Here is a 27939-nt window from a genome sequence, read left to right on the forward strand (position 1 = left end):
CTCTACAAAATGATACAACTAAGTAAGTCAGATGTTGATGGGAACTGTATTAATTTTGTGTTTGAAAACAGAGCGTTGGAACAGACCCTTTTTTGAGTTGCTCCGCTCCGGGAACTAATACTTGCTCCGGCTCGGCTCCGGGTAAAAAGTTTTAATAATTAATATTATATGTAAGTAAGTATATAAATGTTAAAAAATAACTAGTTTTATAATAATTGTCATTTTCATTACCTATTAATTCTATTAAACAAAATTCTCGTCAGCAAATCGTCTCTCATTATTTGCTTCTTCTGTCAAAAAGTGAGGTAATTTATCACTCGGCAGTGTTGCCATATTTCAAATAATTTCAGTGCTGCATAGTGTCAAAATATACCATTTGCATTGGATTTTAGGACGAAAATTTAATAATAAAAAAAACATCCGGAGCAGTGGAGCACTACAAATTTTTGGTGCTCCGGGTAAAATCTCATTGCTCCAGTGCTCCGAGCTCCGCTCCAACGCTCTGTTTGAAAATACTAGATAACTTTAAAACCATAGATAGATCCATTAAATAAATAAAATAATATTTCTACAATATTTTTTTTCATACAATTTCCCATGTTTATAATAATAATTATAGCCTAGAATCTAGATTTATGTTAATCAAGCAAAGTTTAAATTTCATTTGCCCAACAATGACCAAAATCAGAGCTATCTTGTTGTAGTATTGAGGTGACGATATTATAATAATATATTCGTTTAGCTATTCTAGATTTTAAATATTATAAATAATAACCCTCAACGTTCATGTCAAACAGTGTACGAAAATAATATAATCCTGTATTGAGTATTATATAATTATAATTCATCAAGCATTGTCAATTTATTGAAGTATGTAGGTAGTATAATTCTCTTCACAGTCTTCAGTATGCTTTATGTTTTGTAGCAAACTATTTCACACGATTCAATAATAATATGTAATTATTATAATTAAATTTTTTTCTCGCGAGAACTACTTTTGACATTTCGTTCCGTCGCTCCAAACTCCAGCTGATGTGTACTTTGTTTACACGCGGTGGGTGCCTAATCGTTATCGGGTCATTGTTTGGGAAGTTTTCGAACAGTCACGATGACAACACAGCATTTTGATGTTGCTCAGCCAATCATAATTAAAATTCTTTCATAACCGCTTCTCCGCCGGAGACCGGCGCAAGAGTAGAGCACCCGGCGTGTAATTATCATTCAACTAAGTCATTTGCGGTGGATTCCGACCAGTTTAATAATAACATTCTTGCACAGGCAAAAAGCACTAAAGAAACAGTAGTGTGCATAAAAAACCGCGGCGAAAAACGTCCTCTCAACCAGTGTTCTTCAACCTTTTAACACCCGCGGTCCGGCGAACATAAGGGAAATATTTCGCGGACCGGTATTAGCCAGAAATAATAACCATTATAGATAGAATTTTATTTATTAAATCTTATGTTAATTACAACTTTTGGTTAGTGCCATATCTGCTGCTGCTTCTTTGTAAGAAAATTTGATTAACGTGGTTGCAGCATTGTTTCTGAGAGACGAAGCGCTGCATTAAGATCCATTCGATTTCTCTGTTTAGTTTATAGTCGAAAAAATGACCAATAATCTGATAGCTTTTTTGCTCAGAGATGGATATTATTTATCAAGAAGATAGCTCGATCAGCTTTTCTTTCTCACGAGAATTAAGTGCGCATGATTTAATATTTTCCAAAAAGGGATTATTAATCCAGAGGTTAGAGGTCCGCCTTTAGGTAGATCTTAATTTTCAGAGAAATATTTAATTAAGTTTTCAGCTGACGCTTTTAAATGTTGGCATAATATTATGATGTTGAATATGACTTTCTGGTTAATTAATATTAGCAGCTTCAAAAATTCTCCCAGAATTCATCTTGTGCGAATTCCCCGAATCGTGTAGCGATACAGTCGGTTGATAACATGGTGGACCATGGCCCCCACAAGGGGGGGTCTGACAGGGCTCTAGCCTGGGGGCCCGGGCTCAGGATGGGCCCGGCGTGGCGAGTCGACCACATAAGTGAGATAAACACAGATCACATATTTGCTCTTAATAGTAAAAAAGTTGCCTGCGGCGCTATTTTACTTCAATGATATTAATAATTTTAAATATTTGGTTGTATGATATGATTTTTAACTGTGTACCGATACTCGACAACTCCATAATTCAAATGGACGTACATACAAAAAATCTCTAAAAATACACATTAATTGTACCGCATACACCATTTGGAAAACGCTACTGCAGCGCGTCACACTGCCTTTACCCTTAGCGATAGGTAGAGGGGCCCGCTTCAGGATGTGGTGGACCGTTAATAAATTCTTGCGGACCGGCGTCGGTCCGCGGACCACCTGTTGAAGAACACTGCTCTAAACAGCACATGCGTGTGATCTTATCCCGAGGAAAATGACAAAACCTGTTTGCATGAAAACATATCGTTTACCTTTATTTTGAAAGGTAGTCAAAATGGTGCTCCACAAATTATACGTATATAGGTATTCAATGTGTTTTGATCCAGATTCCAGAGTAAGCACCCAATTTGTTGGGCGAGTGGTTAACTATCATTTCTCATAAAAAATCTTCCACTCTTCGGAACCTTTCATATACACAGTTTAGTAGCCCAATACCTAATTCTCTATTTAATTTTATAAAAATGTTAACTTACTATATCCTCTTTGAGTTAAATGAATTCGACAAGATGTAGGGTTATTATAGACGTATAATATAATATTATACACTCATTACGATTGTACACACTGTTGAATTAATGGATTCCGGATCCAAACATACATACATATTTTTATCGAGTTTTACTTGGTGTTTTATACACAGTTTTATTTGAAGAAATACAGCACGTGAATTTGATCTGACCCACTGACCAGAAGCCGAGCGTAATAATATAGTGTTTCATAGATTGTTAGTTATTATTTAGACTAGTAGATATACACATAAATATGCAACAAAATGCACTATCCTTGCCAAGAAATCTTTCGTGCCTCCTGGGCATCAATCATGAATCCTTTTTTTCGTTGAATTTTGCGTGTCGTTTCACTCTCACTTTACTAAAACTAGGACCGAATTCACGGTCATGCCATTCAACATCGCACGTTTTGATTGTTAATGCAATTTTAAGAACGTGCAAAAATTTTGAAATTGTTTCGTCGCATGTTAACTGAATTTTATGGAGAAAAAAATATAACACCAACACGTCTTATATTATTAGCGGTATGTCCTACAGATGTCTTTGATATTAAGACGTTTTGATATTAGGTATATGGTTTTGTTGAATTCAGATGTGTTTCTCCAGTCTCCTGCCTGTTCCATTTATCGTTTTCTTTTTCAATGTATTTTGATGCCATTTCACGCACCTGTATTTACCGGTGTCTGCATGATATGCCTACATAGACATCATTAGTTTCTGGGTTCTCAAACTATAATAAGTATACATACTTATTTAAGTTTTTCATAATAATCTGTTATTTAAAAATAAACATGGCATAAACGTTCATATATATATTATTTATCTATATACAAGTTTCTGTCTACATCATAGGTTTCCAACATAGTGCCCGCATGCGCAACGGGAGCGACAACTTTACATTATTATATGTGTATGTGTCATGAATAGTTATTTGCGAGAAATGTCTAGAGATGATGAAGAACAGAAGGAAGTACTATTGATAAAAAAAATCAATTTGAAAGCAATTCTTTGGAGTTGTGGTGTTCAGCACATTGTATGTTCATAAAACTTGCGGACATGGTGGAAAAGCACTTGTGTCCTCATTTAATACTTGCGTGGATCTGGGTTCAATTCTTTTAATTTGTCAAGAAAAAATCAAGGATGAATCTACGCTCATAGTCTAGCAACGTTTTGACAAAATCTTGCATTATACGTAGGAATAAAGAATTATTTATGGAAGTTTTTGTTGTCAATTATTTTGAATGATTTTACTGTTAAGTATTTGGATTTTATGCACATAGTTTGAATGGCTTTTTTATGTTTAATTTGTTCATCCACAGTACTGTACATATTCGTATGTGGCTCAAAAATAAAAATATTGATGACTCTTCAAATGTGTGACAATACTATTGTAGGGGGTGCGAACACTACATTTACTGAAACATTTTCTGGGAGTGCACTGCATAGAAATGGCGGTAGCCTCTGTCATACCCTACATATTGTTCGTTTTAAATCGAATTTCAACAGTTATAACTCTAGTTAAACAGGAATCTCGAAATAGAATTTTGTTTTTATAATTAATAATCCTCTTAATACACGTGTGAAATGATACAATACATACTTTTTGGTTGTGTGCATTTCGTGATACCACGATCCTTCCTTTTGTAGTAAAGAATACGAAAATAATATTTTTAAATTCTTTAATTAATTTATAATTACCACTACAAGTCGATGTTATAATAAAATACCATGGTACTGAATTATTCAGCGTTTTTTTTTAATATTATATTATTGTTTTTAGTGATATCAAACTTGTACATTGTGGTTTCCGATCTAGATTACCTATATCAAAATGCTAACGTACTGTTCACTCTTCTGTATCAGTGTTACGAAATGAAAATTTGCACAACTGTTTTTTTCCGTACGCAACTAATAATAGTGTAGCCAAAACAAACAATTCTTGCTTTTTTCCTTTCAATAATAAATTACGCATAGTGCTGTTATATCATTTTAAAATGTACGTATCACATTAATTATTATGAAAATCACTCTTTATAACACAATTCCCACATAATAAAATGCGTACATGATACAGTTTTCACGTTAACATTAATTTAATGAATGCTGTCATACTCAACGGACACAATGTTTACCTGCGAGTTTGGTTTTGCGGTTTTATTGTGTAATTACTAATTACTATTTGTGTACAATGACGAGATCAGTGGAAGGAAAGAAATTAATATAATTAGGTAATAGTCGCTAACAATTTAATGTGACATTCGAATGCAATATACGACAGTATTAGTCCTAGAGCATAATAATGTTATCCCGTAGGATTTTGGATGAATGATCATTGATCACCCAGCATATTTCCCTATGTACTCTTTAATTATGACTTACCGGGTGTTGTTATACTTGGATTGATTGTAGATTAGGTACATAAGATAGTATGTATTTCAGGTAGTCATTCGATTTCTTCATTGAAAATCCTCCGGACTAATATGCCCCATAACTATAATAATATATCTAGTGTAGTTATATTTATTTACTTACCCTTAAGACCACATCATTTATGTACTAATTAAATAAACGTAAGTAAAACAGCTTATAATAATTATTCGTGATATATTGGTATGTCACAATATTGTCTTTCAAATGTGATTTTTACTTATGTGCTATTACAGCATAGCATAGCACCTATAATAAATTTACCTACGGTGCCTACAATAATGTCTCACCTTGGCTGCCTAGTATTCATTGCACCTGTGTACCTTTGTTTTATTCTCCTCGCATACGTTATGTAGTATAAAAACAACAGACATAGTCCGGTTATTATGGTATAACTAGGGTTATCTCTCGATCAATGTCTTTACATTTAAATTTAATTTGACAGAGAATAGGTAATAAACCATCAAGAGTTACTTATTGTTAAAAAATCTTGGTTAGTTGTTTTTAATTGTCTATTAAACTGGATTAATCTACAATTTACATTATATTGACATTCTGGTATATTCATATTCTTCTATACAATTATAATCGTGTTGGTCCGTTCCTCGCCCACTACATGATAATAAAATAAATGGTCCTTCCAATCTTGCGTTGCTGTCATCGTGTAGTATAGAGTAAATCCCTGAATAGTTTGATGTCGTCCATCCATAATGTTAGCGGACAACTTCGAAGCATCTTACTTGTACCTTACATGGTGTCACTTCTGCTGTCTTGCATCCTTACGATAGAATATTTCAATAGTTGTAGTATTGTCTCGTTTATTAAATTTTACGGGTTGTCTTGAACTCTCACTGCCTAGAACTTTTCGCACCCGGAAATTAAATCCAATATAATGATAGATAATATATGCTGATATATTCGATATATTCTATTCCTTGTTCGTGCATCACGTTTGGCAAATCAGGACGTTGGGTCCGAAAAACAAAAGGATGACATTATTTATTAATTTATAAAAATTGTTTTAACGTATTCACCGAGCTTTAGTGTCGGTCTGAAGTAAACATAATAGTAAAGCTTCTCGTTATTAGAGGTTGTCATCGAGAATTCTCGCGTCGAGAAATAATGACAAATCTGGTATATCGTAACTCGAGATTTTCGTTTCTTGAGAAATTATCAATGAGATTCTCGAGAATTCAAGAAAAGTGTACACCGAAAAAGTGCCTTACATCTAAATCAGAAAAGGAATAAGTATTTTGACAGTAATGAAATCTAAAAAAACGATACTGCGGAATTTGACATTGAGGAGAAAAGCAACAGACTGTTTAAATTTCAAAAAAACCAACAAAAAAAGACGAGTTTTTTTTTGAGAGAAAACTTTCGCGAGAATAAAATATATTCAATTTTAGACTCGTTGTGTAACATGTCAATTGAATCATTTTGTAGAGACACCTACTTAATCGTGCATATCGCGGCAAATAATCGCTCCAAATACAGTTTTATAAATATTATCCAATCACCATCCAATTTTATGCTGTGTGCATTATAAATAATAATATTATTTGAATTCAATCAACACTATAAAACGATATCGATATGGAATTATATTAACTGATTAATTTTGCACCTATCCGTGTGTTTGTTTACTCAATGTTGTCCCACTTAACACATTGTGGGGGCGCCCACAAATGAAACAGTGTCATCATAAATAATTAATATTTACTTACTCATAAACAAGTCGTAAAATATTATAATACTCTTTCGATACTGCCCGATGATTGGCTTGCATCATTTTCATCAATCGGTCTGATCAAAATCTATGTATTTATTAATTTATAGATCGATGGCCAAATTACAATTATTGGGCACGATGACACGGGCTGCAGTAAATTTTTAATATTGTTTTAAAACCTTTAACGCAGTTTATAAGCAACGTGTATTTTTGTAATTGATTGTATTATAAGAGACTTCATACTCAATGATAATGTAATCTTCAGCCTTTTATCCTTAGCTGTTTGATTGCTCAAGATATGAACCATTTATCAGTGAGATGTATACTTGCTTACCTTGTATGTTTACTTATAAGTAGGTACTTACTTATATACACTTATACTATTATGGAATGTACTCATTACCTACTCGCATTTTTTATAAATTAATAATATTTGTTGGAATTTTTCAGAAATTGTCACTTTTTACATGATTTTTGAAGTTTTACTTCTTTTGGCGCGTTTGGGAAATCAGATCAGAGTGTATTTTTGACGTGTGTCATGTAACACATAATTAATTTTTTCACACGAAAAAAAAACGCACTCGATTGGATTCGAACCACCGATTGTTTGGTTATCAGCCGAACGCACTACCTTTACGCCACGGTGTGGTACTGCAATCGTGACGATTATTCATTATAATATTATAGTTTAGAATTGTTTTATTATTGTCGGCCATTTGCAATTCCTTACGTAAACAAACTATTAAACGTCAGAGTGACAGTTGGTACTTTAAAAGTAAAAACAACGAGAAACCATCATATAATTTAGTAATATAAGTTAAAGTGTATATAAATAAACCAAAGGCGTTCCAATAAGCGGTCCTTTTTCTTGAGTGTGTAATTTAACAAGATAATTAAGAGCTAGTCAAAGGATCTAGTTTATCACAAGTTTTATTTTTGTTACGCCGAAGAAGTATAACTTCTAACGTGCATACATCAGTAGGTACACACATAGATTTTTTTTTAAATGATGCTTTTGAGATTATAACAATCTACTAATCAAGCATATTCTCAAGTAGAGTTGCCACTTCATAACTTTGCACCCAGCTCTAGTATGACAATGGTGTTATATATTTATTACTGATCGAATTTTATGCGAAATAATCAGGCAAAGAGGCGTATCAGTGTAGTAAAAAGTGCAAAAAAGGTGCAAAGTTATAAAGCGTATACTCTACAGTCGTTGATTACCATACAGTTACACAGTACATATTACTTAATCTACTGATATTTTTGAAAGCTTCATCTGGCAACACCGTTTTCCGTGTTAAATGATAACCGATACGACCTTCTGCGGGTGACGTCGCTTTGACAAACCGCATCGGAATTCTCAATAATATGCAACCTGTTTGGGAATATTAATTATTATCCATTACCTGTACGAGACAAATAGCAATTATTATTTAAGTATTGTTCAATTGATATGGTAGCCTTATTGACACTACCATAACTCTGAATCCTGCACAGACCTACGTAATACTATCTCTGTTATCTACAATAATATAATACATATATTATAGTGTCATAGTCATAGACCTAGATTATAGTCTAAAAAGCGGTTGATTCGTATGTAGTTATCCGTGTAATAAACGTTATCGCATGCTTGGCTTTTTATATCAAATGGAACCAAATATTTTCACGGCGATAAGATTCTAGTATAAACACTTTTTTGCGATCACCACCTCTCTAAAATGATAAAAATAATCTAACCACACAATTTTTCGTGATAGTGGCATTATTGGCTCGAATGAGAACGTATCAGTCAGTCGCCTTATCGACATTCGTTTTGACTGAAATGCACAACAGTTCCAACGTGTTAGTGTTTCAAACCACCAAATTTTCTGCATGGCAGTGAGTGACATGTGCAAGAGAATAAAAAACTGTGTTTTCTTTTTTATTTAGCCGATTTTGAGTTGTTTCAAAGTGTGTCACGGTTTTTTTCCGGCGGTAAATGCTGGGTGTTTGAATGCCACCGCGACGTGGACGCTTATCTCTTGACAATGATGTCGATATAGTAACGTAATGGATAGACTCGTGTGAAATGGCGGAAGTTGACGCCCATCCATCGAGCGATTTGGATTCGGTGGACCGAAACGGTAAATCTGTCTCCGATGCCGACGAGTCGGACGCCGAATTCACGTCTGGAGATTTCGGAGAAGGGTCGGATGACGGCGACGGAGTGTTCTGCTCCGCGGACGAGACCATCAGGGACGTGCCCTGCAACGAAGTGATTAACGCTGACGTTGATAGGCCTCTCGACGAAGACGTACAGCTGAGGCAGAAGAAGGCCACTTCTACCGTCGGATCTTATTCCTCGTTGAACGATGATGAGGAAGTCTTCAACGGGAGCAATTTGGTGAATGGGAACGATGACATCAGCATCGTTGGAATCCTCGGCAAGGATCATGACATAGTATGTTATATTTCTAACGCAATTCTAAAAACCAGCTCTTTTCGGTCTGTTAGAGTTCATTTTGCTTATTCGTATTCGATACGATTTATTAGTAGAAATTAGTTCAATACTGAGGGTAAGGAATTTTATTTTAAATTCTAATCGATTTAATGATTAGTTTCGCATTTCGCCATATGTGTGCACTATGCGTGTATATTTAGGTGAATGTGCATAGTATCTAGTGTTTGAAGATGCCGAAAGGTAAATCCTGGCTTGCTAAAATCGATTCAAATGGAATGACACAAAACTTTCATAAAATTTAAATTTACTATTTATTATTTAGTAAATTTTCCACATCACTACAATGCCAATATTACAATATTATGAAATCCAATTGATAATGTTGTGAGATTTTATAAAAGTTACTAAAAATAAAAATGTTTGTCAAATATTAGATTGTGTAATAAGTAATAAGTAATTATCATGTTTCCCCATTAAAAACTATCAGTATAATATGATGTAACACATACTTTAACAAAATTTAATAATTGCTATTAAAAATCGATACATAGATACTTAATAGATAAATTTGTCATTTGATTGTTTTGTTGTCAGTACTGATTAATAACAATAACAAATGACGACCATCAATGTTTAATAATTGAACCTGTAATGCTGTTGTATTTGTTTTAATTATTAATGCAATTGTCACCCGAGTTCTGACCATGCATACGACAGAGTAGAATTCCAGGTAATAAATACTTTTATCGATTGATAAGATATCGCAAAGCCCACTGAAGAGAGACAAAAACTCATTATTACCTATGTGATAAGTTGTAACTAAAAAAAGTATTTTTATTTCTATTTCAACTACATAGTTAGAAACGGTGTGGCGAGTCATGTCTCTGTGAACTAGTCTATGCATCCTATTCACCTATTTTAAGTGCACGTAACGATCGATATTGCGTCTTGTAGAGATGCAAGCCAGTGTCGCTTTCGGTGTACGCATGTATTTGACTTGTATGTATTTATTGCACACTTGAAGTTACCGTTTGATACATCCCCCGGTACTGGCCGGTACAATACAATGATTATTGCAGTTCCGTGATTACGGAATTATTATCCCGATATTGGAGATGGGATACAAATCAAATTTTGATATTATGATATCGAGTGTTGTTCACTATTCGAATGAAAATGCATTTGTTCAATTTTATGTATTTTCTTCGCTGTTTACTGTTATTTGGTCGTTACGAGTTGACTTAGAACCTGACACATATTAATTATTCTGAACCCGAGAGTGAAAGTGTCATAGTCATAAGTGAAAAGTAACTCTTTCCAGTTATGTACTAAAATGAAAATAATGGTGTCATTTAAAACGCATTTGCAATTATACCTTGGTATACCTGATCGCGATTAAAAACATTGACAGTGAATAATTCATTATTTACCGCGACTGGAAACACCGCGTTTTTCACTTACGACATTTTCAATCTCGGGTCCAGTTATTTACAATACCACTCAATGACGATTATTGTTTATGTATAATATTATCTTTTCTTATCATTGCACATTAAGATGGCTGATATTCGCACACAGAAAAATAACATAATCTGATAATATGAAGGTAAAAACATATTATATTGTTCTTTATCTGTTTATCCGATTCGTTCTGGAATATTTTAGTATGGTAATAATGATATACTCTGCATTTTTACTAAGTATTATTATCCTTGTTTTGTTCGCCCATCATTCGTTCGAGAATATATGTATACATATAATTAATTAGGACACATAAATCCTATCTACCTTGTAAACGTTTAAGTAGACCATCGAAATCAGTGTTATTTTCTGCAAATAGTATGTAAGACAACCATCTTCTATAGAGATGGAACCTCATTATATGAAAGTGAAGCATAAAAGAAACCCAGATATATTAATCTTCATAATATAAACTGAGCAAATTGAACTTGAATCAGCTATTTTGATAGGGAACCCTATAGAAGGCACCACATTTGGTTTATTGTCTCTATGTACTACCATTTACATGTCGTGTGATAGATTAACTAAGTATAGGTACGTTGACTTATACGGGTTCATACTATTATGTCAGGTTTCAAACAGCAAACATTTTAAAATAAAGTTTTTTTCTTATTAATTCGCTATGCACATTTGGTATTTGTAATGAAAATGACTATCATGTACTTGATAACTTAAGTCATTTGTTTTGGCGTGTAAACAGTATTGTTTTCTATAGTTTTTAATCAATATCCACGTGATATCAACATCTCGATCGACGAGAGATGGGGTGAGTTAATCGTAAATCTCAGTCTTTTCAGTGTGTAGATGCATTTGAATTCAGAAATAAAGATGTATGTATCCTTCTCTTGTTACAATACTACAAAATACATATAATATATTATATATTATCTATCACCAAGTAAGCAAAAATTTAACTATATAGGTAGTTACTCAATTTAAATTTTTGTTTCTATTGAAAAGTTGCGGTTTGCATTCATCTCACATTACTTTTTGCATTTATAATGACATTTCTTAGGAAACGACCTAAGCGATTACACGGCAATGTTTTAAAAATATGGTTTAAGATTTAGCATAAGTAACTTCGTGAAAGACCTTCAAAGAATTGTGCTCAAAAACAGCTGACAGACTACTAGTTGCTAGAAATTTAATTTCATATTATTCACGCAATATTATTTTTTACCGAAAATTATTTGATTACACTCTTTTTGCAGTATTTTTACCTAGTGACCTAGTATTAGTTTTTTTTATGTATTAACTTTTTGAATAGGTGGGGGGGGGGGGGGGATAATGAGAAAAGACTGAATACTTATTATAGATTTTATGTTCAAAATAAAACACAATCTATAGTTTTATTACAACGTTTTTATTAGCTCGTATTCTTATTTGTCCGGTACAAATCTTGCAATCGATTTTTAACTAACTTCCCGACTAGCTAGACATTTGAAAATTTTACAATATATCAGAACACAATGTCAATGCATTCTTTTAATACTTTTAGCTATCTTTAAGTAGAATTGAATTCATTTTCAGTTAATTCTGTTTTGTATGAAAAGTTATTTCGGAAGAAATCCGTAATCCAATCCACTATTATTGGTTGCTAAGTGGGTGGTCCCAGCAACTAAATTATTAATATATACAGACATTTCAGTATTCTATATTTGTTTGTTTGTTTTTTATTTACTTCATATCAAGTACAAGTTTGAGCATATTGAGCATAATAATTCATCAGAAAATTTAAAAACGTTGTATGTGAAAAGCTCTTTTTATCTTGTAATTATTTTTAAGTTTTCAACATTTCACCCAGTGATTCCTACAGGGTCCGCGAAACTTTTGGGGTCCGTGAGAATTTGCAACAGCTACAACTTGAAACAAATTTATGCGACTTTACATGTATATTTTATAATAATCCTATCTGGACCTATTGAGGCCAAGTATTGACTTGTCCAGGTAGAGGTTCCTCGAGTTTCTAGAAAATATCCTAAGGGTTCCGAATAAAAAAGATTGAGAATCACTGATCTAACCAATGAAGTTCCTGGTGTAGGGCCAAAGCACACTGCAAGTGGCGCGAGAGGGGTAAAAAGTGCTTGCGCCATGTGCGCAGCGCACGCCTTCTTGCAGTGTCTCCACCACTTAAAGGCACCTTGATATTTTCTGTTGCCAATTCTCATCAAATGAGATTTAAATGAATAAAAAAAAATAGTTGCTAATTATATTACCAGGGGTAGCAAACCTATGGTACGCCCATAAAGAGAATGTTGATTGGTCTTCTCTTATAGGTTGAATTAGTTATAATATATTACTAATATTTTATTTAGATCAAAAAAACATAAATAAAATAAAAATAAATCAAATTATGCATTAGGTTTTTTACAAGAGCGTTAAAAAAATGTGCATGTTTTGTCCCCAACATCCTTTTTAACCTGGGTTACTTATCAATTCTGCATGTAGGTATGCCTTTATGTTAAAATAGACGCATTTAATTTTTTTTTAAATGCTGAATATACCTACACAATGTTAGATTCTTTATTTTGAAAAAGCTCAGAAATATACCTACCTTCTTAAAAGAAATCCTAAAAATATAGTTGAACTGAGTGGAACACAAAATAGCATCTTTCACTTTCTGAGTTAGGTGTGGTTAGGTGGGGAGAATAAAAATGTTGCAATTTGGTCAATTTTTTATTTTTAATTCCTTGTATTTTGTATGTTTATAATATCCATAATCAGAAAAGTTCCTTTATGAAATGTTTTGCAAAGTCAAACAAATTAATATTATATACTTTGCTCAGTTACATGGCATGACAATTGTTTTCTTACAACATGGATTTCTGCACAAGTATCCCACCCTCAGTGCAGTAGTGGTGTTGTCCGCCTCTGAAGCCGTGGATTGCAGATTTAAATGCCATGTTTTTAGCGAATCTCACATGTGGTTTTTTAATTTGTGTGGATCTGGAGCAATGTTCCGAACCTTTTTACACCTGTCTTCCCACATGAATACGTAGATAGTCGAAAATGCAGACGATAATTCAATGGTTTTGTAACTTGGATATGGAGATATTCTTCTTTCAGTAATATTCAAAACTGTGACAATGTTTGTATTTTACTTTAGGACTCCTGAGTTGCATCAGAAGACAACTCAGTTGGGTTATTTTTAGAACAAAACACAATGTAAACACTTAAGAGCGTACTTCAGTGAAACGGAAAATAATTTTCAACAGTAGGTGCAACGAAATTTCTCACTAGTCGCCAATCGGAGACAGATAGTCGAGGTGTCCGCACGTCGATTTGTTTTGTCATGGCGTTGGATGAAAATATTCTTAAATCGTGTAAAGATGACTAAAAAACTTTACATATGTACTTAAAAAGAAAAGGACATTAAATGGACGCATGTTGGATTTTTATGACAAATTATATTTGTTCGGCACGCGTCATTTGCACAATCCGCGCATCGCCTAGCCACGATCTTTTTAGACCATGCCTCAACTGAAGTATAGCCTTAACTTGCAGCTGCACAGGCCTGACAAAAAATAATAATAATGGAACTTATTTAATTTTTTTTTAATTACAATTTCCTTGGAATTTTTGACATCTGACAATCACACTTTTACCTTTTTAAGAGTGCAATTCCCATGGTGAAGGATGTTTATGGAAGTAAAAAATGGCTATCCAATGTCTACAGCGTTAATCATTTGAATGATGCCAGTATTGATAGAGTAGTTGTAAGTAGAATATATTGCTTCTGACTTTGTATGGTCAGTCCAGTTTCTTTAATGTGTGTTAAAATATCCAATTTGTTATTTGCAGGCGGAAGCTCGCTTGGCGGCCCGGCGGCAGGCAAGGGCGGAAGCCAGAGACATTCGCATGCGGGAACTCGAACGGCAACAGAAGGAACAGGAGGAAAATGCAGACCGAGCCTACTATATGCAGTCAGGTAATAACACTGCCGTAAACATTTCATTATCGTTTAAACTCTGTTACAGAGATGATGACAGATGAAGTCCTTATTATTATTAAAATGGTAATAAAATAACTCAGGATAATGATTAAATTAGCTGCAGGTTATTTCGCATTTCATGATTGTTTGTAACTGTAAAAATATCAAATGAGTCTCTTAGTCGCTAAACCCGCTCAGGAGGTTTTTATGAGTTTCGTTTAAATCACGAAAAACTGTTATGTGCATTTACAATGATGACTTACGATGGTAGTAGTGGTGACGTTTGTATTGCGATTTAAATATATGCTAAACATCATGGTTTGAATCACGACGTCTGCTGGTCGGCTATGTAGAGCTGATTTGGTGACTTAATTCAATATTCATTTTGATCTTTTGACGAAACAGGGCGGAATTTAAAAGTCGCACCTCGATAGGCAGGTAGACCTATCGATATAGCACATGCGTACATTTAAAGGTAATTTTATTGAAAAATCGTTCGGAGCGGGTTTGGCGACTAAGCAACTTAAATATGAAATCATCAAATTATTGACTTGGTATTTACTTGGTGGATTTCGATTTTACAAAAGGGATAAAATAAATTATTGTTTTTAATTCTACGTATTGGTACATCAATTTATTCTTTGTCAGTGGTGAAGGGTGGAGATAGGCTGTGGGGATCTGACATAAATAGTGCAAACTAAACTTTGTCAGTCGTACTTATTTCTTTTCATTGAATTAAGAATAAAAATTGCAGATGGTATTGGGTAGTTTTTAAAATTCAATCAAACCCTGCCTGAAGCAAACCATAATAGATATATATTTTATGAAACGATTATTTTCAAAATTACGTGGTCTGAGAGCTATTTGCCCGGTAATACGAGGGTGGGTCAATAAGTCCTTAGAAAAGCCGACAGGTGGCGCGACTAGTACTGTAAGCGGTTTGTTTTCATGCAGCGGCACTACCGATTCAGTATGCTGCGAAGTTTCAATCAGATTGGTCGGGTTGTTGTTTTTTATTTTCGTACATTTAAAAAAAAAATTTGCTTGTTTACAAAAATGGAGAAAATTGAGTTTAGAACTGTTATTAAACATTTTAATATAAAAGGGTTAACAGCAAAGGAAATAAAAAATGAGTTGGATTTAGTTCACGGCATATCTGCTCCTTCACTTGCAACTATTTATAACTGGTTAAATGAATTTAAACGTGGTCGTACATCAACAAAGGATGAACCACGCTCAGGACGTCCTGTAGAGGTGACTACACCAGAAATGATCAATAAAATCCACGATATGGTGTTAAGTGACCGAAGATTAAAGTTGAGTGAGATATTTGAGGTTACAGGGATCTCAAAAGGTAGCGTCATTTCTATTTTACATGACAAATTGGGCATGAAAAAAGTTTCTGCAAGATGGGTGCCGCGTTTGCTCACAGTCGACAATAAACGCAAAAGGGTGGTGGCCTCTAAAGCCCTGTTGTCGCTCATGCAACGCAATCCGGATGAATTTTTTCGTCGCTTTGTGACTGTAGATGAAACATGGATACACCACTATACTCCCGAGACGAAAGAACAGTCAAAGCAGTGGATTGCGAAAGGCGAACCATGTCCAAAGAAGGCGAAAACCGTAAAATCAGCTGGTAAGGTTATGGCTACTGTATTTTGGGATGCACGTGGAATTATTTTCGTTGACTATTTGGAAAAAGGAAAAACAATAACAGGGGATTATTATGCATCTTTATTGGACCAGCTAAAAAACGAAATTGAAGAAAAACGGCCTTATTTAAACAGGAAAAAAATCCTCTTTCATCAGGACAATGCCCGTGTTCACACATGTTTACGATCAATGGCTAAAATTGAAGAATTGAAGTTCGAATTGGTCAACCACCCACCGTATTCGCCAGATTTAGCCCCCAGTGACTTTTTCCTTTTCCCAAACTTAAAAAAATGGCTAAGTGGGCAACGTTTTTTTTCAAATGAAGAAGTCATCGATCGGACAAATGCTTATTTTGAGGACCTTCCGAAAACTTATTTTTCTGACGGTTTAAAAAAAATTGAGAAACGTCTAACCAAGTGTATTGAGCTCCAAGGAGATTATGTTGAGAAATAAAAAAAAAATACAAAAATAAAAACTGTTTTAATGCTTTTTTCTAAGGAATTATTGACCCACCCTCGTACCTTGCATTAGGCCCCCATAGACGGACAGTTCTCGTAGCAGTTTGAACATGGCACAGACAATAACTGTTCAATAACTGTACGTTAGTGGACACACCACAGATCAGTTTAACTACCCCATTTAAATCTGTCGAACTGTCAACAGACGTGCCCATATACGTACAGTTATTGTCCGTGGCAGAGCAAGTGTCAAAAACTATGGAGGTTATGTTCGCGGAGATAATACACAGGGGTATTGTTTAAATTAGTTTTAGGTAGGGTATACTTGAACGATGATACACGAATAATTTAACTTTGAATTTATTATGGTTATAATTGAAGAGTGACATTCCAAACCGGCCTAAGTCTAAAAATCTGATTTTGAGATAATCATATTTTTGTGATTTGCAATTTACCTCTTAACTTTTCGGTACTATAATGTTTGGCAATTTTATAGAAAATTCAAAGACTCGAAAACATAGTATATAAATAACTTTAAAAAGTATAGTAAAACTCCAAAAAAATTCATTCAAAAACTGACTTTTTTTTCAAAATGGCCCTAAGTCTGTACTAAGTACAGTTTGGGACACAATAAAATAAAGTTTAGTGTCTTTTGTGTATACAATTATGATTGTGTAATAGAATGTGGTCATGGACAGTTCTGTTGGGATGATTAATGAATAAAAATTATATAAAATTTCTTTCACTTTGATGCATTTTTTGATAAAAAGGTAAACATTGTAACTTTTACAGCATAATAATATATTATATAATAATACTACAATGTAGGATCATTTTCAATAAAAAAATAGTTTACTGATGTGCACATGAACTTATAAAACACAAATTCTCTAATATTTCGTCTGACATTTCTAATCTGACGTGTTACAATATTATATTATGGCCGCTTGAAGCGTAAATGTAGCAAAAAGAGTTCAACTGCGCATGCGCATATATCCTTAGGCCAGTTTGGAAAGAATCAACCGTTACCTTAGTGCTGTTTTGAGAAAAAAAAAGGCAAATAATACTACAATGTAGGATCATTTTCAATAAAAATGTGCACATGAACTTATAAAACACAAATTCTCTAATATTTCGTCTGACATTTCTAATCTGACGTGTTACAATATTATATTATGGCCGCTTGAAGCGTAAATGTAGCAAAAAGAGTTCAACTGCGCATGCGCATATATCCTTAGGCCAGTTTGGAAAGAATCAACCGTTACCTTAGTGCTGTTTTGAGAAAAAAGGCACATTTCGACATCAAATTTAAGAGACTTAGGATTTTTTGTAAAATATAAGTTTTAGTGAGAATATAGATCTCAACACACTCTATCGGATTCCATCAAAACATGAAAATTTGTAATTTTGGACTAAGGCCGGTTTGGAATGTCACTCTTCAATTGTTTTTATTAGAAACAAATTGACATAAATACACACCTATGACGTTGGTAAAATGAATCATGATTTCGCTAGTGGATTGTGTATTTTATCGATTCACCGAAACAATATTATACACATTCGTGTAAATATAAAATATAATCTTTTCTTTTGAATAAATTATTCCCTTTAATGGACAGTATTAATTAAGTAAGAAAACGGTAATATTTATAAAGGTATTGATTTTATATACAATAAGCCACAAAATTATATTTACATCAATCATCAGTATAATAATTAATTACCATGATATTATTAAATATATACTTAGATTTTATTTAGATTTAGCGACATTGTCATTCACAATTAGGTATATTAATTTATGTTGTGAACGTCTTAAATTAATAATTTGTAATATTCACTACATACAATAAATAAAATTAGTCTATATTTTCACAATAACTTAATATTTATAATGCTCTCTAAAATTTTAACATTTATATTATATTGTATAAAATAATATGTTTACATAAATAACTATTACTTTGTTTTACTCTCGTAAAAATAAATAAAATATAATATTTGCGATCTCCGCGTACATAATATTATTATATTTTTAATAATAAATGAATTTGTATTTTATAACAAGCAACACCAGCCGTAGTTGTATCGTGCGGTATATTCTACTTTACGTTACCGCCATCTAATGTCAGTCGAGAACTTTCGGCTAGTTGAAATTCCAACAGTTTTACAAAAACACGGGAGTGGAGGGTCGCTGGCAGTTTGAACATGGCACATATCTGAAAGGTCGAAAAGTGTCCGTCTATGGGCGCCGCAGATTATCTACCAAAGATAACTGTATAGTTATTAACTGGCATGTTCAACCTGTTACGAGAACTGTCCGTCTGTGGCCGGCAATTAGTATTCACGGTAGAGGTTCTAATTAACCGGGAGAAGATGCTACACAACCAGGGCTCGAAATGACTGGAGCGCATCGAAGCGCCGTTCCGGTTCATGAAATTCCTAAAATCCGGTACATTCTTCGCCTTCAATTCTTGAACAACAATTCTTCTCAACAACATTTACAGCTACAAATTTTACCTCACATTTCTTTGCCTGGAGAATTGTTCACCTCATGTACTGAACAAATATATTTTTGGTAAATGTGTAGGTAATTATTATTTCTATATCAACATAATATTGTCACTGTACAGGCCAATTGCTGTAACCCTCATTTTTCACCATAGTGACATTTTGATGGTAATGGACTTATTACACACTCTTACACGAACTGGCCAAGTATCGTAAATCCCAAAAAATTATTTCATATCAACCATTTTTAAACCATTTCTAGCTTGACAAAAAATATTTTAGCCAAATGCTGTAACCCTCTCTAAACGTAAGCCACAGAGTACGTACAGAGTAAGCCACTCAATTTGTTATAAAATAACATATATAAAAAAATAAATAAAAATTACATAAAATAAAAGTAAATCCAATGCCCACAGTTTTTTTCACTTGAAACCTGAACCTGAACACACCTGAACAATTTGATATTTGAGGCTTACGACAATTGGCCTGTATAGTTAGTTCACATGAATAATTCAAATACTGTTTCTTTAAGGCTATTAAAATATCAGTTTTAAATTAATTTAGTTTACGTTTGCACCCACGATGGCCGCGTGGCTTAAGCGCCGGTCTATAGTGTCGAGGGTCCCGGGTTCGAATCCTGGGTCTGGCAAGTACACAAATTGTTAATTGAGTTAGCATTTACTTGGTAGAATTCCATTTTACAAGAAATGAAAATATAATTAATATTAAATTCTACAGGTTCTACATTCTATATTTTCATTTCTTGTCACACAAATTGTTTTTCAATTTGTGTGTGAGTAGAAGTATGGACCTAATAGGTTGAGCAAGTGGCTGACATCCATTTTTCGTAAAAATAAAATCTGTTAATACAAACCTCCACTCTGTGGAGGCCCATATGATCCTATTAGGATCGGACATGGTCGAAAGAAGTTTACGTTTACGATGAGAAACTTTTAGTACAATACCTGTTATTAATGTTCTGCTTAATCTCCTTCCAGAACCTTCACAACGCCGCGTGTCTGGGAGTGGTCCAGCGGCAGTCACGCGCCTCACCTCTGTCACTTCCGCTGTCGTCGCCCCCAACGCTCACTCCTCCCGCAGAAGCTCACAAGACTCTCTCGAAGAGCTGGGCAGCATCAGGGATATTAGAGTGAGTGTGCTGTGTCAATTTAATTTGCATTACATCCACTTAAATATGTTGAAAAGCACCTTCTCTCTATGGGCAGAGCCTATATAAATATATGAAAGTGAAGATAAAAAGGGTCATTAGACTAATAGTAAATTAACTGCTAGTCACTTCACATTTACTATTTCAGAAAGATTCAGTCAATTCCACTAATAATTAAATTTACAAATATTGCCAGAATATACCCTCAAACTAGAATTGTTTATCCATGGATGGTATTCTTTTATTCATTACTATATAATATTGTCTTCAATAAAGTATCAAATGGAGGTCGGTGCCGTGTTGTGACTAATGGGAATCCAAAATTTCTTCTACACTTTCATTGTCTTCCTCTTCTGGTAAATTGACAGTGAAAACGATATCTGCATCACATATATGTTGATACCCCAGGATCACACAATACACGTTCTAACCACTTGACCATTTTCTTTTTAGATATTTTCAGTCTTATACATTTCCATTGGTTCACATATTGGAATAATGTCAGATATTTCATTTGTCTCGGCCTCGTTAGAATCCAATAAACCACAAACATTACACCACACATGCATCTGTGGATCACAGCAATGTTTATAAAAATAATGAAACTTTTTACATTTCATGTACCTACGGGATAATCTGCAAATTGGATAATCCGCAATCCGATAATTGTTTATTTAATAATTGAGAGTTTTCTATACATATTTAAACCACTACAGGGAATCCTCATATGAGTATTCATTATCCGCATGGTCGCAGTTATGAATTTGCTGGAGAATGCAAAGAAACTATAAAAACACTAAAAAACACAAGCGCAATTGCTCACAGTTGTCAACTGTCACTTTCAATACCGCACTCCTACACTATTTCTGTCTTCTGTCTCACATTTTTCTTTTCTAAATGTGTCACAATTAAACACATTTACTAAGTAGTTTTGGTCTCCGTTTTAAGCGGATTCGCTTTAAGACGTATTTTTTCAGTCCTAATTACTCTCGGATAACGAGGACCGTCTGTATGTGTGCCAAATACGTTTAAACTAATAAACATACCACTGTGTGGAATTTTGTGTAAATATTAATAATGTTATCAATTTCACTTGAATCAAATAGGCGTTGATAGACAATGGCTAAAGCTTAGATAATTTTAATGAATAATCGTTAGTTGGATAAATTCGTACTTGGCTTGTGGAAAGTAACATTGTGTAATATTCGGAATATAATCCCAATATTATATTTCATAAATACTAATTGTGATATCTTATTTTGCAGCATGAACTGAAGGAAGTGGAAGAGAAATTTCGCAAGGCCATGATATTAAATGCTCAGTTGGATAATGACAAGGCATCCTTTTCGTACCAGCTGGAACTTTTAAAAGACAAATTGGAAGACCTGCAAGAACAATATACACAGCTGCAGGTGCGTTATATAATTTTGTTTCCAGTCTAAATGGCTTGTTCTTGAAGACGGATATGTGTGAAATGCTATCAGCATGCCAAATTCTTATCACTTTTATCAATAGAATGTTTATAATATGTATTTAGCTGATTGGTTAAATAGTTAATATGTTTTGCAAGAATAAACCCATAGATTTTAAACATACATAAAGAAAATTAAGCTGTAAAGCATTCATCTTTATCATTGGCTCTACAGTCCGATTTGCATTTTGTTTTGTCTCCTGCGCAGCTATTCTTAACACTCAATCGTAACACGGTGAAAATTTAGGTTGGTAGACATGTCGGTCAAATTTGTGCTAACTTACAATTTTATTAGTCTTGTCATTGTGATTGCAGCATGTGGTAAAACAAATATTATGTTACTACTAGCTGCTACTAGCCACTCGATATTTCACAGCTCGCGGAGAACTATAAATTAAAGCGGCGGCCGTGACGTAATTATTTTTCAAAACAGTCAGATCTTGCATCTCAATTCTCAATATGTAGAATTTATGTACTCTATCTCGCTCTAAAAGTTAACACAGTCGAGAGAGGTAGGGGCTGTTAAAAGATAGTACTTTTCGACAGTTCAGACGGTTAACTTATTGTAATAATGAACTGCCTGAATACATAAAGTGATAAGTGTGATATATTTATCACATGTAGCTCTTTTTGGATGTTAAGTGGTTAGAATTGCCTCGCGTTTTGCTGTTCTATTTGTGATGCTTATCACATACTATCTTTTACCATTTATATACATAGGTTATGGAACATTTAAAAACATTTGTCTAACAGACTAATCAAAAAAATAATCTATGGCATGCTTGTGTATGAAATGTTCATTTGTCTTTGTAGTATTTGTAAGTTGCCAATAAAAAAAAAATATTTTTCATACTATCAAAGTTGTTAATGTAATTGTAAATCATCCCATGAAACTGAAAAGGCTCATGATTAAATTAGCTACAAGTCACACTTACGCTGTAAGATAAAAAATATCTTGCATTAATCTTACTATTAGCTTAAAAGAATTCGATGAATCGTCATTATTTACATGAAATATGTATGTTTTCTTGCAGCGTGAACACAAAGACAAGTGCCGGTCGCACGAAGCGTTGGTGCGAGAATGCCGAGCCACAAAGGAAGAAGTGGAACGGTGCTCGGCGGCGGTGGCGCTGCGCGACCGTTGCATCTTGGAAGCCGGCCTGGAGCTGGTGGCCGTTCAGGGTGAGGGGGATGCGGACGGGGAGGGAGCAGGCGTCACTCTTGTCTCCCGTGCTGGCAAAGAAGCCCTCGAGGCTGCTGGCCATGGGGCTCTCGGTAATAACTTTATACTATTCAATCATCTCACCAGTTATTAGTTACAATTACATTTTATATGATTCATTTGGCACAATACAAAATTACTATAATATGTTCATCTGGCAATTGGTAATGTGGGTTTTTTTTTATGGTTGATTGAGAATATCTGTGTGGAGGGTACCTTGGGACCTTTCCATCAGTGTCAGCAATGAGTTGAGAATTCAATTATGGAAGTATGAAAGAATGTATTAAAGTTAATTCCTTGATGTTTGATGGAATTATCTTCACGGTAGTTATGATGCTTAAATTTTCAGACGTGCGGTTGCAAACATTATGTTCTCAACGTCAAGCTTTGGAAGCGGAAGTTCATCAGTTGAAGACGCAACTGGACGAAGAGAGATCCAAGAAGAAAAACAGCATCCACAATAACTCCTCCCACAATGGACCCGTCAACGGTTCCGATAGTGACTCCGACTCTATGGAAAACCACAGTAAGTTGAAATAATACAATCAATGTTTTAGGATATGATTTCTGAAAATGAGAAACCTATATCGCACATCTCATAGAAAAGAATCATACTTCAAATTTTTGTTTTACAGCTTATTTCTGAGTAATCCATTGAAAGTAATAGTTCTGACTAAAACCGTATTAAAGTTAGCTCACCGCTTCTCCGCGAACAACCATTTCAGTGTCTTATATTTTGGTACAATTCTGATTTCTTTGCAAGTGTCTTTGCTGATTCCAATCTAAAGTGTTTCATCTCATAATAATTGTTAATTAAATTATTTTAGTAAGCTTAATCTCGGTAATCAGTTACTTACATATTTTAAATAGTTTTTTTAGATCTGTATAGATTGACTTGTGAAAGATAAATACTGTGGTTTTTTTACGCGAAAGTGCTAAATGTATCGCCAATTTAATTTTTAAGCGTAAGCTGGACGCGCGTTGTTGTTTGCTATTTGATAGTATAACGCCCACGGTGGCCGCGCGGCTTAAGCGTTGGACTATCATGCCGTGGGTCCCAGGTTCGAATCCTGGGTCTGGCAAGTACACATATTGTTTTTCAATTTGTGTGTGAGTCAGGGTATGGACCTAATAGGTTGAGCAAGTGGCTGACATCCATTTCTCGTAAAAAACACAATCTGTATCTGTTAATACAAACCTCTACTCTGTGAAGGTCCATATGATCCTATTAGGATCGGACATGGTCCAAAGAAGAAGAAAATTTACTATTTTCAACATGACACTTTTCCATTGGATTTTGATTCGAAATGGGAATTTGAGTGATTTGACTTGATTTTGAATATTTGACAGTGATAAAATCATTTCCAATCATGTTTCTTTTTGCCTGCATTTATTTAGGTTTAAGAAAATATTATATTAGGTAATTAATTGGATTTTTTTCTACTGATGTGATATTTTTGAAATCTTGAAAGAACCTTTATGAATTTTAATTTAAAATACTAGGTTTATTTAAATACCTAATATACTAATATTAAAATTGTGAATTTTCGCTAACGGCAGTGTGTTTTTGCAGGAGAAAATTCAAAATTAGTTGCCGATTACAAATTCCGGGCGTCGAAGGCCGAGCAAGACGTTCTGACTTTGCAGGCGACGGTCGCTCGCTTGGAGAGTCAAGTCATCCGCTACAAGAGTGCTGTGGAAGAAGCCGAAAGGATGGAAGATGAACTTAAATGTGATCGGAGAAAATTACAGAGAGAGGTACAGTTTACTTTTTTTTCAAAGTCTATATTATAAAATTATATTTGTAAAAAGTATTTTTAGTACTCAAACTTAATTGAGTGATCATAAAATTTAATGACATATTTATTTCGTCTAATCTTTACTAAATTAAACTAGCAATCAATCGAAACAGCAAAAAAATATTATAATCACTAATGTTTTACTTAATTTTATTTCTTTTGTGTTATTAATTATTAATACACGAGATGGAAAGCCTGTCAAAGGATGCGCAACAAATGTTATGTATATTTGTAAAAAATTGTTACTCAGGTAGATGACTTGTCACCTTCACCTATATTTATGTAGGTAACTAATTTTTCAGTCCGTGTGCGGATGATGGCAATACATACTATTGTCATTTGTTACTGATTTTTTGTTGTAAATATTGTATTTCGAAATTTGGACACTGCAATTAAGTAGATCTGTGTGCATTTCAGGATACAATTTATTAAAATTATATATAAGATCATAATCTCTATTCCTGTAATGTGAATAAATAATTATCAAATGAATCTTTTCTATGAAATTTGTAGTAAGTCTTTAGTTCTATGGTTAGTTTATTTGGTACATAATATGGGAATATAAGGTGTTGAAAAACTTGTGAAAATAATTGACATTGGACATGAAATCTTAAAGGTACTGTCATAGGTTCTGTTTAGAATACTGCGGTCTCATTAAAGTTTGTTTATTACAGGATATAGGAAGAGACTTCTGGCAGGAATTAGGTGTTAACTAATATATCTCGGTATTGATACTTTTGTTTATCTGAATGCAATTGGCCCTGTTTTTAAAAATCCTGTTTATTTTAAGACTGAAATATCTGATGTTTCCCAAATAATATTGTATTTTGATTAAAACTGAGAATTTTCCGTGTTATTGATATCTGCATGTATTTTAGGCAAGAGAAATAGTTCATTTATATTTTTGAACGTCTGACAACACACCTATACAATTAATTCATTATGAGTGAGATCTCAATCATACTATTTTCACTGATATCATCAAAAAACTCTGTTGGCTTAATGAAAGTACATATTATTACTTTTCAGTTATATTGATCAAGAGTTATTTTATTTTTTCGTGACTAAACATTTACCAATACAGGCGGACCTCGACTTACGAACGTTCAACTTTCGCACAATTCGCTATTTCGCACATTTAAAAAAAAATCGTTTTTTTAAAACGTCGCGCTGGTCGTGGGGTTAAGATATCCCCTTCTCGCTCGCTCACAAGCAAGTGCATTTCTTGCGTCACTTGCATCCTGCTCGCACCCGTCACTTTGCTTGTGAGTTAGCTAGGATAGGTGGCTTGCGCAGAAGCGCGTGCGGGCGTGTCATGTTGTGCGTTTTGCTAATTTTCTTCATTTGAAATATTTCGCCCTAAAAATTTATAAACATGAGTGAGAAACGGAAAAACTGCAGTGTTGATACGAACAAAAAGAAATCAAGGACTTATTAACTTCACATGACGTTCTGATTGCGGTGAATCTTTTGCTTCAATCGGACGTTCGTATGATACAAACATGTCTACTACGATATGTTCAATTTTGAAAAATAAAAAATAAAATTAAGGAATACGTTCAAAATTGTGGAAATATATTATCTTTAAAGGTTGTTTCTAAAGGACACGGCATAGTTATGGATGAAATGGAAAAATATTTGTCATCATGGATCGACGACCAACATCAAAAAGATGTCCCTCTGAATATTTCAATTATTCAAGCGAAGGCTCTTAGTTTGTACAAAGATTGGAAGGCTAGAAAAAGAAGATTCTAACACGATTTTTCAAGCAAGTAACAGTTGGTTTATATTAAATTCACTGGAAAATCGGCTGATGCGGATAAAGATGCTGCAAAAGAATTTATTTCCTCATTATCCAAAATTATTGAAGATGGAGAATATTCCTCTAGCCAAATATTTAATGTAGATGACACATGTTTATTTTGGAAAAAAATGCCTAGTCGTACATTCTTATCTAAGGAAGAATCAGTTGCCCCAGGGCATAAACCTTCTAAAAACCGATTGACATTGCTTCTTGGTGGAAACTTGGCTGGTGATTTAAAATTGATGCCAATGTTAATTTATCAACCAGAAAATCCCAGACATTGCAAGGGAAGGATAAAGAACTGCTTACAGTAATCAAATAAAAAAGCCTGGGTTTACTGCGTTAATATTAAAAGATTGGTTCACTTTACATTGCAGTTAAGCAATATTGTAAAGTTAATGATTTACCATTTTAAATATTTTATTTAAAATAAGAAAAAGAAGAGTGGCAAAGAGTTAACTCTTGATAACTTTTTAAGGGAAACACCCGCAAACCCCACTTAAACATGTCTTTTAAACATCTTATATTTACTTGATAAATAAATATTTCAAAATACATACAATTTAATTTTTTTTACTTCCCTCTACTTTCGAACATTCAACATTCGCACACCTTTTCAGGAACCAATTATGTGCGAAAGTCGAGTTCCTCCTGTATGTCCATAAACCCTATATTATCTCTGACTGCTCATTAGTTTGAGATTTTTTATATTATTATAGATGAGAAATGGAGAGGAACGTATACGATTGCTGGAGGCAAATGAAATAGCTCTCAAACAATTGCATGACATGCATACTCATTTTTAAATAGAGAAGCGGGCACGGTATCCGTCCACCACGTGCGTTTCAAGATTTTGTGCGTGCTCCTTGTTTTGCGTTTATCCCCTTGTCCCTAATAATTACGATGCATTTATTCTTATTTTGCATCCAAGAGAGTGAGCCCCGCAACTTCTCATCGTTTGGTTTTTCATGAATACTATATTAACATTACTGTAATATATGTATCGATATCTATTAATGATTAGTTAGAAAATGTGTTACTTTTTAAAAACCATGTTTGGTATTTTTCAT

General features: G+C 33.8%; 1 protein-coding gene across 11 annotated transcripts in view; it reads left to right on the forward strand.

Annotated features, from left to right (window-relative positions):
• The window catches only part of LOC147064444 (leucine-rich repeat flightless-interacting protein 2), a 69034-nt gene that overhangs the window by 39362 nt on the left and 1733 nt on the right, over nt 1-27939 (forward strand). For 4 of the 11 annotated variants that reach the window (XM_085957995.1, XM_085957996.1, XM_085957994.1 and 1 more), the window contains 6 exons: nt 14654-14780; nt 20404-20555; nt 21839-21985; nt 23079-23319; nt 23616-23792; nt 24840-25024. In XM_085957995.1, coding sequence (XP_085814121.1) covers nt 14654-14780; nt 20404-20555; nt 21839-21985; nt 23079-23319; nt 23616-23792; nt 24840-25024 — 1029 coding nt within the window. Of the gene's footprint in view, nt 1-8567; nt 9332-14653; nt 14781-20403; nt 20556-21838; nt 21986-23078; nt 23320-23615; nt 23793-24839; nt 25025-27939 lie in introns of all 11 variants that reach the window. The other 7 variants (XM_085957987.1, XM_085957991.1, XM_085957990.1 and 4 more) reach the window with 3 other exon arrangements.

The sequence above is a fragment of the Rhyacophila brunnea genome, unplaced genomic scaffold (assembly GCF_057557595.1).
Source record: "Rhyacophila brunnea isolate RB1 unplaced genomic scaffold, BYU_Rbru_1.0 scaffold_7, whole genome shotgun sequence".
Classification (NCBI taxonomy): Eukaryota; Metazoa; Arthropoda; class Insecta; order Trichoptera; family Rhyacophilidae; genus Rhyacophila; species Rhyacophila brunnea.